The sequence below is a fragment of the Sorex araneus genome, chromosome 7, assembly GCF_027595985.1.
Source record: "Sorex araneus isolate mSorAra2 chromosome 7, mSorAra2.pri, whole genome shotgun sequence".
Lineage (NCBI taxonomy): Eukaryota > Metazoa > Chordata > Mammalia > Eulipotyphla > Soricidae > Sorex > Sorex araneus.
The window spans coordinates 46,084,008-46,100,681 of NC_073308.1; the positions used below are offsets into that span (position 1 = coordinate 46,084,008).

The window sequence follows — 16,674 nt, forward strand, 5'->3', positions numbered from 1 at the left end:
TAGATATGTTGGAATTTTTTCTTTGGATGTGACTAGAGGAAATACTCTAGCAGAACTAGGAAATAAGTAAGAACTTTCAGCACACAGAGTATCTAATAACACAAGGAAGCAGCGCAAGGGAAATCTCTTGATTATAGCTGTTTTGGCAGCCTTAAAGAGCAATGTTTAAATTTGGTGGGGGGAAGGGAGGTTATGGGGGTTTACACCAGATCTCTGGAGAGAAAAACAAAAAGACCTGTGATTGAGAAAATGGAAAATGTGCCATAGAAGAAAAAGAAAGGTAATTATATACTATTTTCAACAAAAGTCTATATAGAAAAGTTTGGGAGGGGGGAAATATGAAATAAACTTGGGTCAGGTGCGACTTCCAGTAATAACTAAGTTTAAGAAAAAGTATATTTTTTCCTTGGGAATCATCTGACAGGACTCAGAGGGAGGAAAGGAATGTGAGCTCTGTACTTGGCAACCACAACTGTTTTCACAGCCTTACCATTGTTCTCAACGAAGACATAGCCTTAACAATTTGATTATTGTGCAGGGTAGTGTAAATGTAGCTAATGTAGAATAGGGAGAAGTTGGTAGAAAAGGTAAAAGTTAGGGTATTAGCACTAGTTTAGTGATTTGGTCAAGCACCTGGGCCAGACACTGTAGCTTCTAAATCCTGGGTTGACTGCTTCCCAGCAGTGGCAAGATTCTTGACTCAATTGGTTAAATTTGCTTCTTTAAAAAAAGTCAGGGAGCAGGTGTCATTGAACCACACCTGGTGTTGCTCAGGGGCTACTGAGTCTAGGCATCACGCTGAGTGGAGCTTGGGGGACCCTATGCAGTCTGAGGATTGTATGCTAGACCTGCAACATGCAAAGAGTGTGTCCAGTGAACTAACTCTCTAGCCTCTTTATATTGGTTTAAAAGAGAGTAGTAATGGTAGTTTATAAGTGTTTTATTATTAAATGAAAAAGTATATGCAGAAACTCTGAGAATAGCGCTTAGCTATCATAAGCACTTGGGCAATAATTGCAATTATAGTTTTTAGTTAATTATGATCTTTAATTAATCTGTAATAGAGATTATCTTTTAAGTTGGTGAAAAAATAGAAATAGAAATTCTGAGGTAATTAATAGAATAAGTGAGGAGTCAGTAGAGATAATGGTATATTATATACTTGAAATTTGCTAAGATTATGATGTTTAGTGTTCTTGGCACAAAGATGACAAATAGTATATTTGAGGTGATGTATACATGTATTAATTTGATTGTGATAGTCATTTTATAGTGTATATATGTATTAAATCATTCTATACCTTTAAAAAGTATATACAATATAAATATGTGCAATCCCTATTCTTTCAGTTGTACCTCAATAGACCTGGAAATTGTTAATAAAATTGCTAATTTAAAGTAGCTTTTGAATTCACAATTGTGGATTACTTCATAACTTAGAAATGGAGAATGCTTCCACCTATAATTCTACAACCAGAAACAGTAGAGTGAAAGATTCATGAATTCTTCTCCATTTGAACCAACCAGTGCATATGAACAGGAAAAAATGCTAACTTCTTGAGAATATTTAAAACACAAACCTAGATAAAGTAGTTTAGTCCAGAGCAAAGAAAAAAAGATTAATACCACAAATTTTAAGGAACTATTGGGTTAAAAAATGCACAGTTATAGAAAAAAATCTGAGATTTCTTTTTTTTATATGCGTACAGAATGAAGGACTGGAGAGATAGTGCAGAGGTTAGGGTCTTTGCCTGCATACAGTGGACCTCAGTTTATTTCTAGCAATGTACAGACCTCTGAGCAGAGCCAGCGTTTGACCCTGAACACTTCCAAATGTGGCTAAAGACACAGAAAAAGAACATACTGAAAATGGTTGTTAGACATTAAAAAAAAAAGTTCAGAATTATTTATCATAATAAGGAAAGTGGAACTCTGGAACACTTTCAGATACTTTTTTTTAAAATTTTTTAATTTTACCATGATTTACAGTTCTGTCCATGTGCATACAACATTCCAATACCACACCATCTAACAAAGTGTCCATTACCTTCCACCATTGTCTCCTCCACCTCTCTCGCCTCTCTTCGTGATAAGTCCAGTTCTGTCACTCGGCTCACTGATTTTCGTGGCCATTTGTTATTCCCTTGTATTGCTTCTTTATATCCTCCATATGAGAGAGATCATGCTATATCTGTCCCTCTCCTGGCTTCTTACCTTTTTCATGAAAAAACCACAGAAATTGACCACATGCTCTGGGCAATGCTTGAGGACAGGTGTGCTTAGATTTTTTTTTTTTCCTGGTACTGCAAATCTCATGAAGAACATTTTGGCAATACCAAGCCAAAGCATATATTTGTTTACCTTTGTTTCAGCAATTCCATTTCTAGTAATGTGGTCAATGTAACACTGTCATTGACATGATCTAGTCATGGATTACTAACCAGTTTGCAGTATAACTACATACGTTACAAGTGCTTAGTAACCATGTTGCAAAGTAATGGTGTGCCACGATCTATAATTTGGTCAGCTCTATTACCAAAATTAACATGATTTATTATAGCACTTTTAATAATGCAAAATAAAAACAAATCAAATGCCTGTCAAAGTGAGGCACTGACTGTTCGAGTGAGTTTTATTTTTATATATGTATATATTTTACTATTTATGAAAATAGTTCACAATAGTTCATTACAGATAATATTCAAACACCAATTCTACCACTGAGCACCTTCCCACCACAATAAAAGGGAAGTGTGTGAAGGTTGTTGTATTTCATTCTGAAGCTATTTTAGCCCGTAGATAAGAGAATACAAGCAAGTATGTTAAAACCAAACAAATGTGTGCTACTTTTGATAAGTAAGTGAGCTAGACTGTAAAATGTCATTTAGTCACAAATGCAGCCACGTGCTCCAGGAAGTTCTGCGTCGTTCTCTTCCGGGAGCTTTAGTTTATAGTCTCTGGGTCTTGGCCGTTGATGAGATTACATGGCACCAGGGACAGTTTGTGGGTGTGACTGCCAAGCTACTGGGAAACTGGGGACCTGGGGGGAGGAGTCCCAGTCCTGATCTGAGCAGGCTTGGAGAACTCAGTCAAGTGACCATTTGGAGAGGGGACTTCCAGTTAAAATGAGGCCGTTTCAGTGATCCTTAAGTCATATTGACTGGTGTACTTAAAAAGGGAAATTTGGGCACAAGAACCCAGACAGGAGACTATGGGCAATAGTAGCTGGAAGAGCAGTCCCTCCCCTACTCCTCTCCAGCCAAGAAGAAGCCTCAACGGAGACTGGCCCTTCTAAGACCTTGAACATGGACTTACAACATCCAGAACTGGTTGAAAAATATTTTTTGAGCAGGGTCAAGTTATTTGTAACAACAGCTAATACGGCTAGCTAATATTGCCTATAACCTAAGAAAACAAAGAACACAATGTACAAGGTAGTAATGTATGGGGACCGGAGTAAAAGGGCCGCAATTAGGGTGCTTGCCTTGCATGCAGCTGACCTGGGTTCGATCTCTGGCATCCCATATGAAATTATCCCTCAGCCTGACAGGAGTTATTCCTAAGCAAGAGCCACAATTAAGTTCTGAGCACCACTGGCCATGACCCAAAGATTAAACAAGAAGGTAGTATATGTACATACACACATACTAAAATATTTTAGCTACAAAAGTGGAAGAACAAGAGGCCAGGGAGATAGTTCATGTGGTAGAACATATGTATGAGGCAGCAAAGTTGTTCTTGGTATTGTATCACTCTGCCTTTGTAGCCCTTGGGCATCTGGATGTGGTTCTTTTTTCTTTTCTTTTTGGCTCACACCCAGAGATGCTCAGGGGTTACTCCTGGCTCTAAACTCAGAAATTACTCCTGACTGTGTGGGGGTATTTGGGATGTCAGAGATTGAGCCAGGGTCGACTGTGCAAGGCAAACACTCTCCCCACTGTAATATCACTCCGGCCCCTGGATATGGTTCTTATTAAAAAAAAATATATATATATATATGTGTATATATATATATATATATATTAGTGAGACTAAGGCGGTGAAAATTGGTGAACTGTAGGGATGTAGGGGACAGAAGAGGGAATTGGAAGGAGCGTTAACCTTCCTCTGCCTGTGTTACTAGTTTTGACTTTGAATTCTGTAACTGTTTTATATGACTAGGAGGCCAATTAAACCTAGGTAAAAGAAAATTTGAAAAGGAAGGGAAATAATTATAAGTCAACATAGTAGTTTAACTCACAAAGAATTGTTTTTCAAAAACAAGAAACTTGAAAAGCTTTGAAAGAGGTGAGGAAGGAATAGGAAGACTAGAATCGACGTCAGCACAGTGGTGACAATCTCGAGTACTTCAGTGAAAGTTCAGTGGTTTTGAACATCAAAACCATAAATGTTAACTTTTAACTACAATGAAAATAAAAAATGAATTTTTCAAATAAAAGTCAATATCTTATAAGTATTTGAATTTAGAAATACCTGCATGAATGTATGGTTCTTTTTCTTTTTTCTTTTTTTTTTCTTTTTGGGTCACAACCCAGCGATGCTCAGGGGTTACTCCTGGCTTTACACTCAGGAATTACTCCTGGCAGTGCTTGGGGGACCATATGGGATGCCGGGGATCGAACCTGGGTCGGCCGCGTGCAAGGCAAACGCCCTACCCGCTATGCTATCGCTCCGGCCCCTATGATTCTCTTTCATTTGAAATGATACAAGCAGAGAGTTATGTTTGGTATCCATATTATAGTCTTTAAATATCATTTTCAATGGGAAGATCAGAGCTCCTTGCTGAAATGACTTCATATTTACAACAAATATAGAAGATGAGCCTGATTTTGTTCCATTATGTAATGAGGGAACCTAAGAAATGATTGGAGCCAACTTTTCTGGAAGATGCTTCCATTGACCAAAGGTGGGACAGTGTCCAAAAAAAATTATTATAGTAGATTGGAAAAAAGTTTAAAGTTATATAAATTTGTAATAATTATTTTGTAAATAATTATGTAAATAGCAACACTATGCAAAAACCTCTTAGATGTTCTTAGGATACTTTTTTCTCTACTCTCTGGAAAATGTTGGAGATCTATTTCAGGTAAACTAGCAGTCACTGAGGGAGAATCCTTTATAGATTTCCCACTAGTCAGTGAAAACACATGTTCATGGAAACTTCAGGAAGACTGATGGTGTTTGCTAAACTGAACTTTGCTCCTGGAATCTGCGTGAGAAATGAGCGTACAAAACTCCTGTGCTTATGATACTAAAGTTTCTTTATTGTATGGGCGTGGTGAGTAGTTCTAGGCACCTCCCCAATGTCCAGGCCTATCCCACTCTGACTCTTAGGTATGGTGTCATGCATCCTGTCCTCTTGCCGATTTCTCTTTACAGTGAATGGTGGTGTCTGTCCTATTCCCGCTCTTTCTTGGTACATGAGACCATTTCCCTTGTTTCCCACTGAGTTCCTAGTGCCAGGTCTGCTGCTGCAGCCTGTTGCTGGGGGTCTGTGGTCTATCTCATATGGCCTTAGCCGGCTGCTCTTTTTCCCTTTGGCTTTCCCTTGTTCCCTGGCCACATCACATGGCTGAGAACTGTTGCTCTTCCAGCTGTTTCCATGGTCACAGGTGAGTGGTCTAAGAGTGACTGCCATCTGTCCATGTGTGAGACTGAGGTCAAAGAGGAAGTTACCAGATTTCAGTCCCCCTTTCCACCAACAGCCATTTCCATGGTCTCTCTCTGATGACCCCTTTTATAGACGAGCTTGAACATGACCAGTTGCCTTTAACTAGATTCCGTGTTGCTCCTCCCCTCTCCCTTTCATTTCCACCATGACAGTGGGTATGAAGTGGCCAGGTAAGACAGACCATTGAGCCTACTGGTCAGCCATGAGGCCACAGCAGAGAATTGTAGGTTTCCTTGATATAGTAAGGGAGACTTCTGTCATATGTGAAATACCCCCTAAAACAGAAGCGAAGTTGAATCCAAGCATTGGTCTGTTGAGCAGCCTATGAAGTTGCAGTGCTGGGGGTAAATGAAACATGCCGTGATGGCAATCAAGCAAATCCAGACTTTGGCTAAGTCTACAGGAGAGATGCCTCACTCTATTCACCAAGTGAGTGACAAGGAAAAGGTCTGTCAACCATAAGGAATGTGTGGAGAACTTATTGGAATCCCGATTTAAAAAAAAAAAAAAACCACTCATGTATGGGCTAATTGGAGAAATCTGTGCTCTGAAGAATAGAAGGGGAATTGCTGTCAATGTTTTGTTTTTGTTTTGTGTTTTTGAGGGGGAAATGCTAACGTGGGTTTTTCGTGTGTATTTTCGCCTTTTGTTTGAGATTCTTACTAAGTTTATGGATATATATGTCCTTCATAAAAGACCAGAGATCCTTAGTACCCTTTACCCAATTTCTTGCCATGGGAACGTCATCCAAGACTAAAACATTTCACAATAGTACAATACCAAACTGCTGTCAAGATACAGAACATTTCCATTGCTCTGAGGATCTCCGCTGTGTCCACTTTCCATCCCTTCCCCTACTGTAACCCCCTGGCAGTCACTATGTTCCATATTTCTTTTTGTTTGTTTGTTCATTTTGGGTCCACACCTGGTGGTCCTCAGGGCTTACTCCTCTTGGGGCTCAGAGGACCATATGGGGTGCCAGGAAGCGAACTCAGACTGTCCATGTGTAAGGCAAGTGCCCTACCCACTGTACTGTCTAACTACCCTGAATATTCTGTATTTCTCGAATTTGGGGGGGGGGAGGGAATAGTATGTAAATGGCATCATAAACTGTAAATTTTGAATTGGCTTTTACCACATAGTTTTTCTAGAGCTGTGTTCAGGTTGTTGTATGTATTCTTTGTAATACAGAGTAGTATTTGTAGCTTTTTTTATTTAGGAGGAAATGAATCAAATAAAATTCCTGGCAATAAGATGTTTCATTTTATTGTAGAGGAGGGGGGAGAAAAAGTTCCTCTTGCAGAAATACTTCATACATAATAATGTAATGTCTAGGATCTGCTTAAAGTCTGAGGGAAATCAGTTACAAGTCAATCATAATTTGTTAGTTGTGAAAAACTAAAAATTGTTTTTTCCTTTGTTGGGGTTTTTCATGTTTAGCAAACTTTCCATAAGCTTAACTGAATAGCTTTTGTTTAAGGCCACACCAGGTGGCCTCAGGTCCCTCTCTAGCTCTGGTTGCCCCTTCAATGTTCAGAGAATGAACTTGAGCCTCTATTGTGCAAAGCCACATTCCAGCCTTTTGAACTATCTCCTGGGTCTTTAACTCTGTTTTTCCAGATTTGTTCTTTCATTTGCAGCTCTGATTTTATTATGTAGCCACTTTATTGTAGTCATTGACTGAAACTTTTTCCATAAGATTCCCAAATTCTCCAAACAGTGATTTCTTTTTTCCTTGTGTAGGAATCAGAAACTTTTAGATATTAAAACCTAACAACATTGACCATAGAATATTAATTGACTGTGTTCCATAAAAGTCCTAAGCATGATTTGATATTCAAATTACTTTCCCCAGGACAATTCTGAAAATAGTATGAAGAAACTTAAAAGAACAGGAAGAGCTAATACATAGTTTCATTATGGGTAAAACATTGCATTAATCGTTTCATGTATTAGTTTATGCATCAAGGTATCCTTTGGTGTATGCTGTCTTGATTCCCATTTTGTAAAGGGACAAAGAGGTATAGAGAGGTGAGTTAATTTGTCTAAGGTTATAAAGCAGTTAAGAAACAGGGATAGAATTCGAGGTAGGAGGTTTATGGGAGCCTGGGTCACACCCTGGGGTGCTGCAGGTTTACTTCTGTGCTCAAAGAGTACTACTGGTGGTCCTTGGGGGAATAAATGTGGTGCCAGGATTTGAAATGGTTTCAGCTACTTGCAAGGCAAGCACCCTAACCTCTGTACTTACTTCTCCCACCCCACCAGTGGGGTTTTAACAGAAAGGATCTAAACCAAAGTCCAAATGTTTCTCTCTTGTAACTCATGTATGAAACTTTTAGTATTTTCTCTCTGCTTCCACATCTATTGACCAAGTTATCATTTCTGCCAACCCTTCCAAGGAATGTTTATGGTTTTTCTATGTGTAGTTCATGGAAAACCATTTGACTCAGCAGTTTCCTAATGTCTATAAAGATTAATTTTACAAGGACTTCTTAGAATTTACTCTTAAGTGTATATTGTAAATCACCCAGAGGAAGATTTATATAGTCCTCAAATTATTTTTCCATGGGATGTTTTGTTTTTTTACAGGAAATCTATAGCTGAAGGAGTTTACTTCCATGTCATTTTGTACTGTTGAAAATCATCCACGGTTTCACACCGTAGGAAATCTCCTATTCTGTCAGCGAAACAACTTTCCTTAAATGGAAACTCAAATGTTGTCAAATAACCGTGCAGTCAGCCCTGCTTGCTCTGTTAGCCTTTGCTCCTTCTGAGTGAGCCCACTGGGCACACACTGCTGCCTGTCGCTCTTCCTCTGGGCTGTGCTGCCTCATTTAGAGCTCTTCAGTATGACCCTCATTTTTTGGGAGAACACCTCTGCCCTGTTCTGGTTCTTGGCCAATGCAGTGCTCATTTCTTCCAGATCATTTTCTGTGGAGCCTGTTGGGAGCACCCATTTGTGTTCCTCCCATACCATCGCATTCCCCAAATGCCCTTGTGTCACCCCTTTTTTTTAAAATTTTTTTATTTTACAGAGTAGTTCACAATATGTCATTACATTTAATATTCGAACATCAATCCCACCATCATTACACCTTCTCACCACCATATTTCGGGTGTTTCCATCCCGAACCCCAATCCCTGCCCCAAAGCAGAACCGAAATAATATATTGTGTATTATTTGTTATGAAAAACTGCTGAAAATGCTACAAAAAAGTATCCTTAGGGGAAAGAAGGGTGAGGATTGTTGTATTTCACCCAGGGGCCATTGAAGCTCTTCTATAAAAGATCACTAATATGTTGTTAGAAGTTGAGCCTTGTGTGCTTTTATATACGTATCTGTTAAAAAAAAAAAATCCCTCTAAGATTGGTTTCCTCCTACTTTGAACCCCATCAAATGTGACGCAGTACTCTTGAAGTATGAGTAGGGTGTGTCCTATGAAGTGTCGCCCAGGAATACGTTTACTCGTGGGTGAGGCTCTGTCCAAGCGTGTGGAGAGTGACCGTGAGTGTGGTGGCAGTTGAGTTCTGGAGCTTTTAGGCTGCTGGGGCTGGGTCCCTTGGGGCGGGGAGGGCTCTCATCCGACCCCTTTTGGGGCACCCTGAGTGAAACAGCTTGGGATGGGGTTTGGCAGTATGGTTATGGCGAGCGTCATGTTATGCTCCCTCCCGGGAGAGAAGGACATGGTGACCGATGACAAGACTTGTGTCACCTCTCGAGAACATCAGGCAGCCTTCCTGTGTGATAAGTTCATCATGGAACATACATATTATAATACAGATTTTAGTTTTGGTACCTGAGACAGTAAGCTTCGTGAAGACCAGATTTACCCAGCAAGTTACTACCTGCACTTAGCAATTTCTTGAGAAAAGTTTGAATGTATTGCTTCTGGGAACATTGTTAAAAATCTCTTCCTTATGTTGTTCTGATGGCTGACTTTCTCCAATATCAAACTGAATGTATCTCATTCTTTTTTTGGGCAAAATAATAATCATTCTGTTATTTCAGTATAGTATTTGAGTTTCCTTTAAGCATTTTTCCATATGAAACTTTTTCTTTTTAACATGGAACATTATAGTTCCTGTTGCTGATACAGCAATCAAAATTGAACTTAGTACTGCATTACAGATTTTATTATCAATCATTTTCACCAAAATGTTTGTCCTTCTTCTTCTACATAGCTTGCTAGGATCTGTTGTATTTGAATTCATTCTCTTCAGTCATCGATTTGAATCAGCTTAGCAAGCTATTATTTTACCTTCAAGTTTTATGCTTTTTTTTTAAAATTTTATGCTTCTTTATCCAGATCTATTACTAGAAAATACTCTGAACCACCAGTAGATAACTCATTCTAGCTTAAATTGTCATCCTAAGAACATACTAATCACAAACAACAATTTAAAAAAAAATTTTTTGGGGGGGGGCAGTTTGTGGTCAGATCTGGCAGTGCATAGGGCATATTTCTGGCTTTATGCCCAGGGGTCACTTCTCAGGGTGCTCGGGACCATGTGGTGCCAGTGATCAAACCAGGTTTGGTTGCAATCCTACCTGCTTGCACTGTCTTCCTAGCCCAGACATCTCATTTTTTCAAAAATAAATTGAAGGAACATTTCTTTGTAACATTAGAGGTTTCAGATTTGCAAAATTAGAATTCAGCATTTGTGTGTGTATTCCAAACAGGAACAAATACCAGAAGTCTATCCGATTCCATAGGATCTTGTTTTTACTTCTTTTGGCAAGTATTTTTTTTTTTGAAATATAGTTTACCCAGCTATTTGGAAGTTGACTCCTGCTTCTTGTTTTATATGACTTTGTGTTAGCCACCAAATTTCCTTTCCCTGACTCAGATTTCTTCCATTTGAAATGAAGTAACCGGTTTTATTATTCTTCTGTAAAAATAAAAAGTCAAAATTATGATGCTGCATCTTTCTCAATTGCAGTGTCTTACTATTTTTCTCAGGCTTTAAAAAGTGGCAGAAAGAAGAGAGGAAGGACCAAGAAAGCTTTTCAGAAGTCTTTATATGGGGAACGAGACATTGCTTCTAAGAAGCCTCTCCTAAGTCCTATTCCTGAGCTGCCTGAGTTCCTAGATGTGATGCCTTCATTTTCAAGCTTTCAAAGGATGGAGTCAGGTATTCTGTTCTTTTCCTTTTATTTAAATGTATGTTATCTGTTCATCCACCCCTTTTAATTACTATTTCACTCTCTCCTCCCCTTTCCATTTACTGTGTAAAAATTACATGAGTTTTTTTGGGTTTTGTTTTTAAATAGTGTTCCCTTATTGCCATGAAAGAATTTGGGTTTGGGTTTTGTATTTTTCGTGGTACTAGGACTTGAACACAAGCCTCACGTGCAAGACACATACTTTACTTCTAAACTCCTGCCACTGTCTGCCATGAGAGACTTACGTTAAGGAGATGTGATTCTTTAGTTACCTTGGCTCCTTTCAGAATCTGTTGTGGATGCTCTGTGTCCTCTCCCCAGAGCAGTCTTCACAGAAGATTTTGCTGATAATATTTGGGGAAATACTTTTTTTTCCTCTCTGACACCTTACATTAAAGAGAAATATGTAAAATGAATATTTTAAATATTTGACTTAAAAATCAAATAAATATTTGATTTTTTGTTTCGATGGAGGTAATGCTAAGAATTAATTAGAATTAATTAGAACTTATTCTAAAAATAAACTTAGAATTAATGTTTATAAGTTGAACTCAGTTGCCTTGAAAGTTGAATTTCAAAGGTCAGATTAAGACAATTGATACTCAAGGAGATAAAAATTGGATTGGAGCTGTAGCTGGTTTGAATTGCCTGGGGTTTAAATCGAGCAAATCATGCTGAAAATAATGAGTATATGCCTACTTGATACAATAATTTTTTGTAGGTTCATTTTTAAGTACCATTGTCAATCATTATTCCTACATTCCATTTGCAACATACTATATTGAATTTAGAATATATTTAAGGATAAATGATAGGTGTCACTGTAGGCTGTTTATTAAGAAAAGCACAAAAGTTTAAACTTATACCCAGTACCCCAGAGTTATTCTCCCAGTTCTCTGGCCTCTGGGTACACCCACATCTGGGCATCCTGCCCCAGAAGGAAAAGAGACACTCCATTTCTCTTACATCTGGTCTCTTAAAGGCTGCTTAGCCCTTAAGATTTGGCTGTGCTGCCTGCCTTTTCAGGGAAACCTTTGTTTGCACTACACCTATGCCACCTGGGGGATAATGATTAGTTCTGCTCCCTGCCTGCAAGTTACTGTCCCCTTGAGACTGGAAGCTAAGTCTTATTTTTATTACCTGATTCCTAACAGGAGTTTTTCTGAAGATGTTTAAACAGTGACTTCATATATATATTTTTTCCATTCTGTATCTTTTCAGATAATTTCTTTTAAAAAATATTTTAACTCTTCAATGATTGCTATCTGCTACAGGGGATAAAAACAGCTTTTCTCCCTTCCCTTCCCTCTATCTTTTTTTTTTTTAATTTAAAAAATTTTTTTTTGAATCACCATGTGGAAAGTTACAAGGCTTTCAGGCTTAAGTCTCAGTTACACAATGCTCAAACACCCATCCCTTCACCAGTGCACATATTCCACTACCAAGAACCACAGTAAACCTCTCCCCAGCCCCCCACCCCGCCTGTGTAGCTGAATAAATTTCACTTTACTTTCTCTTTACTTTGATTACATTCAATATTTCAACAAAAAACTCACTATTATTGTTTGGAGTTCCCTTCCCTCTATCTTCCCCCCCTTCCTCCTCCTTTTTTTCTTCCTCCCTCCTTTCTTGTCTTATTCACCTATTCTCGCTTCCTTTAACTCTTTTCTTACCTTCCTTCTCTAATATTTTAATTTTATGATAAATTTTTAAGTATGCATATTTTAAATTATATTAGAGCCCAAATGACAGTTAGCAGTGAATAGCCTGTTATCTTTTTTTTTTTTTCTTTTTGGGTCACACCCGGCCATGCACAGGAGTTACTCCTAGCTCTGCACTCAGGAATAACCCCTGGCGGTGCTCGGAGTCCATATGGGATGCTGGGAATCGAACCCGGGTTGGCTGCGTGCAAGGCAAACGCCCTACCCGCTGTACTATTGCTCCAGTCCCTGTTCTCTTTGTTTTTAGCTTCACAGACCATGTTTTTAAGTATCCAGATCATGAATGTATACTTTTCATATTGAGATTTGTTTTTGGATTTTGAGATTTGTATATGTTTAGTATACTTTCCAAGTTTTGATTTTGCTCAAAACATTTTTTTTATATTCTTTTGACTGACTAATTAAAATCTTTATTATCAGAGATATTAATAAAGAAGCCACCTAATTAATCCTGTTCTTTCGAACTCACAATACCTGAATGTATTTTGGCTATGTTATCTACTTTTTTGTCTGCAATGTGATGTCATGTGGCAAAAAGGCTTCAGATGTCTTAATATATTGGAAGATGAATTTTCGTTAGAGAATGAGGTAGATTATTAGGATTTTGAAGCAGACATGGTACAGCACAGTTTATATTGATTTAACACAGCTGGAGACTTGAGTATCTTCTGCTGGACCCTTTTAACCACTTCCTCAGTCACCTGAGAATTGGAAGTTTGCTCTCCGCTATTTCAAGGGAGACCACAAGTAGAAAACTTTCAGAAGCACCATATTGCCCATTTTCAGAAATTCAATTTTGAGGAAATGGGAAATGTGACTGCCTCATGCTCCCTGACCTTGTAGTATGTGGAAAGTACATTAGAATAGAAGGAGCAATTTAACACACAGTTCTCATTTTTATGGTCTGAAGTTATGTGCTTTATTAATTCATGCATTAAATACATATTTTCTTAGCCTGTGCATTGAGGAAGAACTCGAAGGAAAAGAGATGACAGATGGGGTGAGGAAACAGTACCACACTTATAAGTCTCATGGTTTTTGAAAAGTTATAACACAGAAACCAGTAGGGTACCTTTCTGGTTTATTTCCATATTTTGTTTTTTTCATTTTAATGACATTTGTACTTATTTACATGCCCCACAGATGATTTTAACTCAAATGGTGAACTTGAAGAAGTGCAACTTCCTAAAATAAACACTCTTCTGCCTGAGAACCCAGAAGACTTGCAGGTGAATCAAGGTTTTAACTGTGATGTGCCTGAATTCCACAGCTCCTACATAAAAAGTTCCACAGCACTTGATAAAACTACTTTTGATCAAGACTTAAATATAGATACTAGAAAAGTTAACACAAACGAAAACATTCCAAAAGCAGAAATTACTTTGGGAAGTGGAAAGGAGCTGAAAAGTGGGACTGAAAATAACAGTCTTATTTCTTGTGCTTCTCTGATGAAACAACCTGTTGATTTAGGTGGTCTAGAACTTGATTTTCTCTGCCAGCCCCAGGAATTTTCTGTGGCCAGTCAAAACGTGGAAAACCTCTCTCCAATCTTTAAAATTTCAGAAGATGAATATGTAAAGCGTGAAAAGCAAGATGACTTTGTGGTAGCTACAGCAGGGAAGTTGCAGACTAAGCATCTAATGACAGGTGCACAGACAGACTTTGATAGTTCAGATGTTCTGGCGGATAAGGTGAAAGAAAGGCAAAGTGAGGAGTCGGGCAGGAGCTCTGCGGAGAGTAGTGGAGGCAGTTGTAGGGACCGGAAACAAAGAAGGCGCTCCCGGTGTCTTTCCAGAGGCCAGAGTTTACCTTTGGAAAAAGGTGGAAATCAACAACCATGTGTAACTGTAGAAACAAATTTAGAAAATCTGGAGCTAAATCCTGAGCTCTACAAAGATTTATCTGACTCCATAGAACAAACCTTTCAACGAGCAAGTAGTAAAACAAAAGTTCGACGAAGCACAAGGCTGCAAAAGGATTTGGAGAACCAAGGGCTTGTGTGGGTCTCTCCTCCGTCTTGCACGTCCCAGAAAACCAAAAGGAGAACAATAAGTACATTCGACCGCAGCGGGTATGAAAATCTGTCCTCCAGTAAAGAAACGGTGTTCTCGGAACAAACGCCATGGGTGCCGCCCATTATACCAAGTAAAGAAAACAGCATTGCCACTTCTTCCAATTTACCTGGCAAGAGGAGGAAGAGCTTTTGTACATCTGCACTTGAAAATACAAGAAATACTAGTCAGTTCAAAAGAAGAATGCATAACCAGAGGGGAGAAAAGTCTTCAAATGACCGATCAGAGATCTGAAACAAGGAATGACATTTTCTGCTAACACTTGGCCAGAAACGAAATAAGCATCGTGAGGAAAAGAATCTCCCATTCATTCTAGTTCTCATGCCTGGTTCACCTTCAAAGTTTGAATAGTTTCAAATAAAACCATTTGAGTCGAATCTACTTTCCAGTAGATATAATTGAGTTTCTTAATCCCTCCAGAAGAAAGCACTCTCTTAAATATGTCCTCACCCCCAATGACAAGTGCTTTATTAGTATTTTGTTGAAAGAATTACTAACTCTTTGTCTTTGGTTTGGGAGCTCCACCTGGCAGTGCTCCATACTTACTCCTGGCTTTGCCCTCGGGATCCCTCCTGCTAGGGCTGGGAAGGTCAGCCACATGCCAGGCAACCCCTTACCTGCTATACTCTCTCCAGCCCAGTTCTTAAATTTTAATTTTCACAGGGCCAGAAAGAACAGTGGTAGAGTGTTTGCCTTACATGTAGCCTGGTTTGAACTGCAACACCAGATATGTTCTCCCAAGCACAATCAGAGGTCACTTGTGAATAGTGAGCCAGGAATAGACCCTGGACACCATCTGGTATGGGCCCCCAACTCCTAATCCTGCCCCTACCAACTTTTAAAAAAAATTTTATGTTAGTACATATGTGTGCCTCTGTTGTAATAACATATGTGTGCCTCTGTTGTAATAAGCATCTTGGAGAAATGACTCCTGTGTGAGAGAAGTTATTCTTTAAAATACAAAATGATAAAATTCATGCAGCTTTATAAAAATTGGAGGTAATATGAGGTTGGAAATTTAAAGGAAGTGGAGTGCAAGGGGGTTTATTTAAAAGTAGTGCAAGGAAGCTGATTAAAAATTAATCAGGAGGGAAGGAAATTATAAAACTTATTTTCCCTTTGGGTGAAAGTTGCAGCTTTCATAAAATTATGGTCTCAAATGAAAGTTTTAATAGATTAAAATCATTCTTAATGTGAAAATTTGAAAAATTCTTATAATGAGAATGGTATAGATATATCTTTATAAAATGAATATAAACTTAATGTGAAGACAGATTTTTCTTCAAGCAAGATTCTTAAATGCTTTGTATGAGGTGATAGGAGATTAGCTTTGGGGAATTTTTTGTTGTTTTTCATGGTTCCAGGAATAGAATTCAGGGCCTCACAAAAAAAGGCCAAATGCTCTGCTTACATCACCAGCAACCCCAAGGGAATTATGATAAAAAACATAGCAGCTAAATTGAACTCATCTCCTAAATAATTCAAAATTTGTCACAGTTAGTTTGGGGTTTCATTCAAGGTTCTCCATAAAAATTTCAAATACAAAAACTCAGTTGAAACCTTAGGAAATTAATTTACTAATATGAAGCTTGGTTAGGGAAAAAGTAAAACTTTTTCCAGTAGTTTTAACATTTTTTCCTACTCCTTTTTTTCCCCCTTGTAACTTGTAACTCTCCACCCCCCCACACACCCCATGGCCTTTTTTCAGTAGTTGTAACGTTTTAATGGTACTATTGCTTATCTCAGATTTTCTAATTCACCCTCAGCAGACCTATTTTGTTAATAGAGGTTTAAAAGTGTAGATTGTTCTAAAGTTGGTATTTGTAAATGCACATAAATCATTGTATCATTAAACAATTGTCTTTGAAACCCTTTAAATCATTAAACTTTCTCCCTCCATGATAGCAGAAACATGTTAACAAATAGAGCTCTCTATAAATAACACAACAGGGAAGAAAGCTCCTGCTGAGAGACCCATTTCCCCTCCTTAGATAGAGACTATTCGTTACCTTCTTGGCACCAATAGGTCTGGAACTCCTGCTGCTA

General features: G+C 38.4%; 1 protein-coding gene across 1 annotated transcript in view; it reads left to right on the forward strand.

The window, feature by feature from the left end:
* The window catches only part of CDCA2 (cell division cycle associated 2), a 53,772-nt gene extending 38,910 nt beyond the window's left edge, over positions 1 to 14,862 (forward strand). The window contains exons 13-14 of the mRNA XM_055144225.1: positions 10,633 to 10,804; positions 13,700 to 14,862. Of these exons, the coding sequence (XP_055000200.1) occupies positions 10,633 to 10,804; positions 13,700 to 14,862 (1,335 nt within the window). The remainder of the gene's footprint in view (positions 1 to 10,632; positions 10,805 to 13,699) is intronic.
* The last annotated feature ends 1,812 nt before the right edge of the window (positions 14,863 to 16,674 follow it).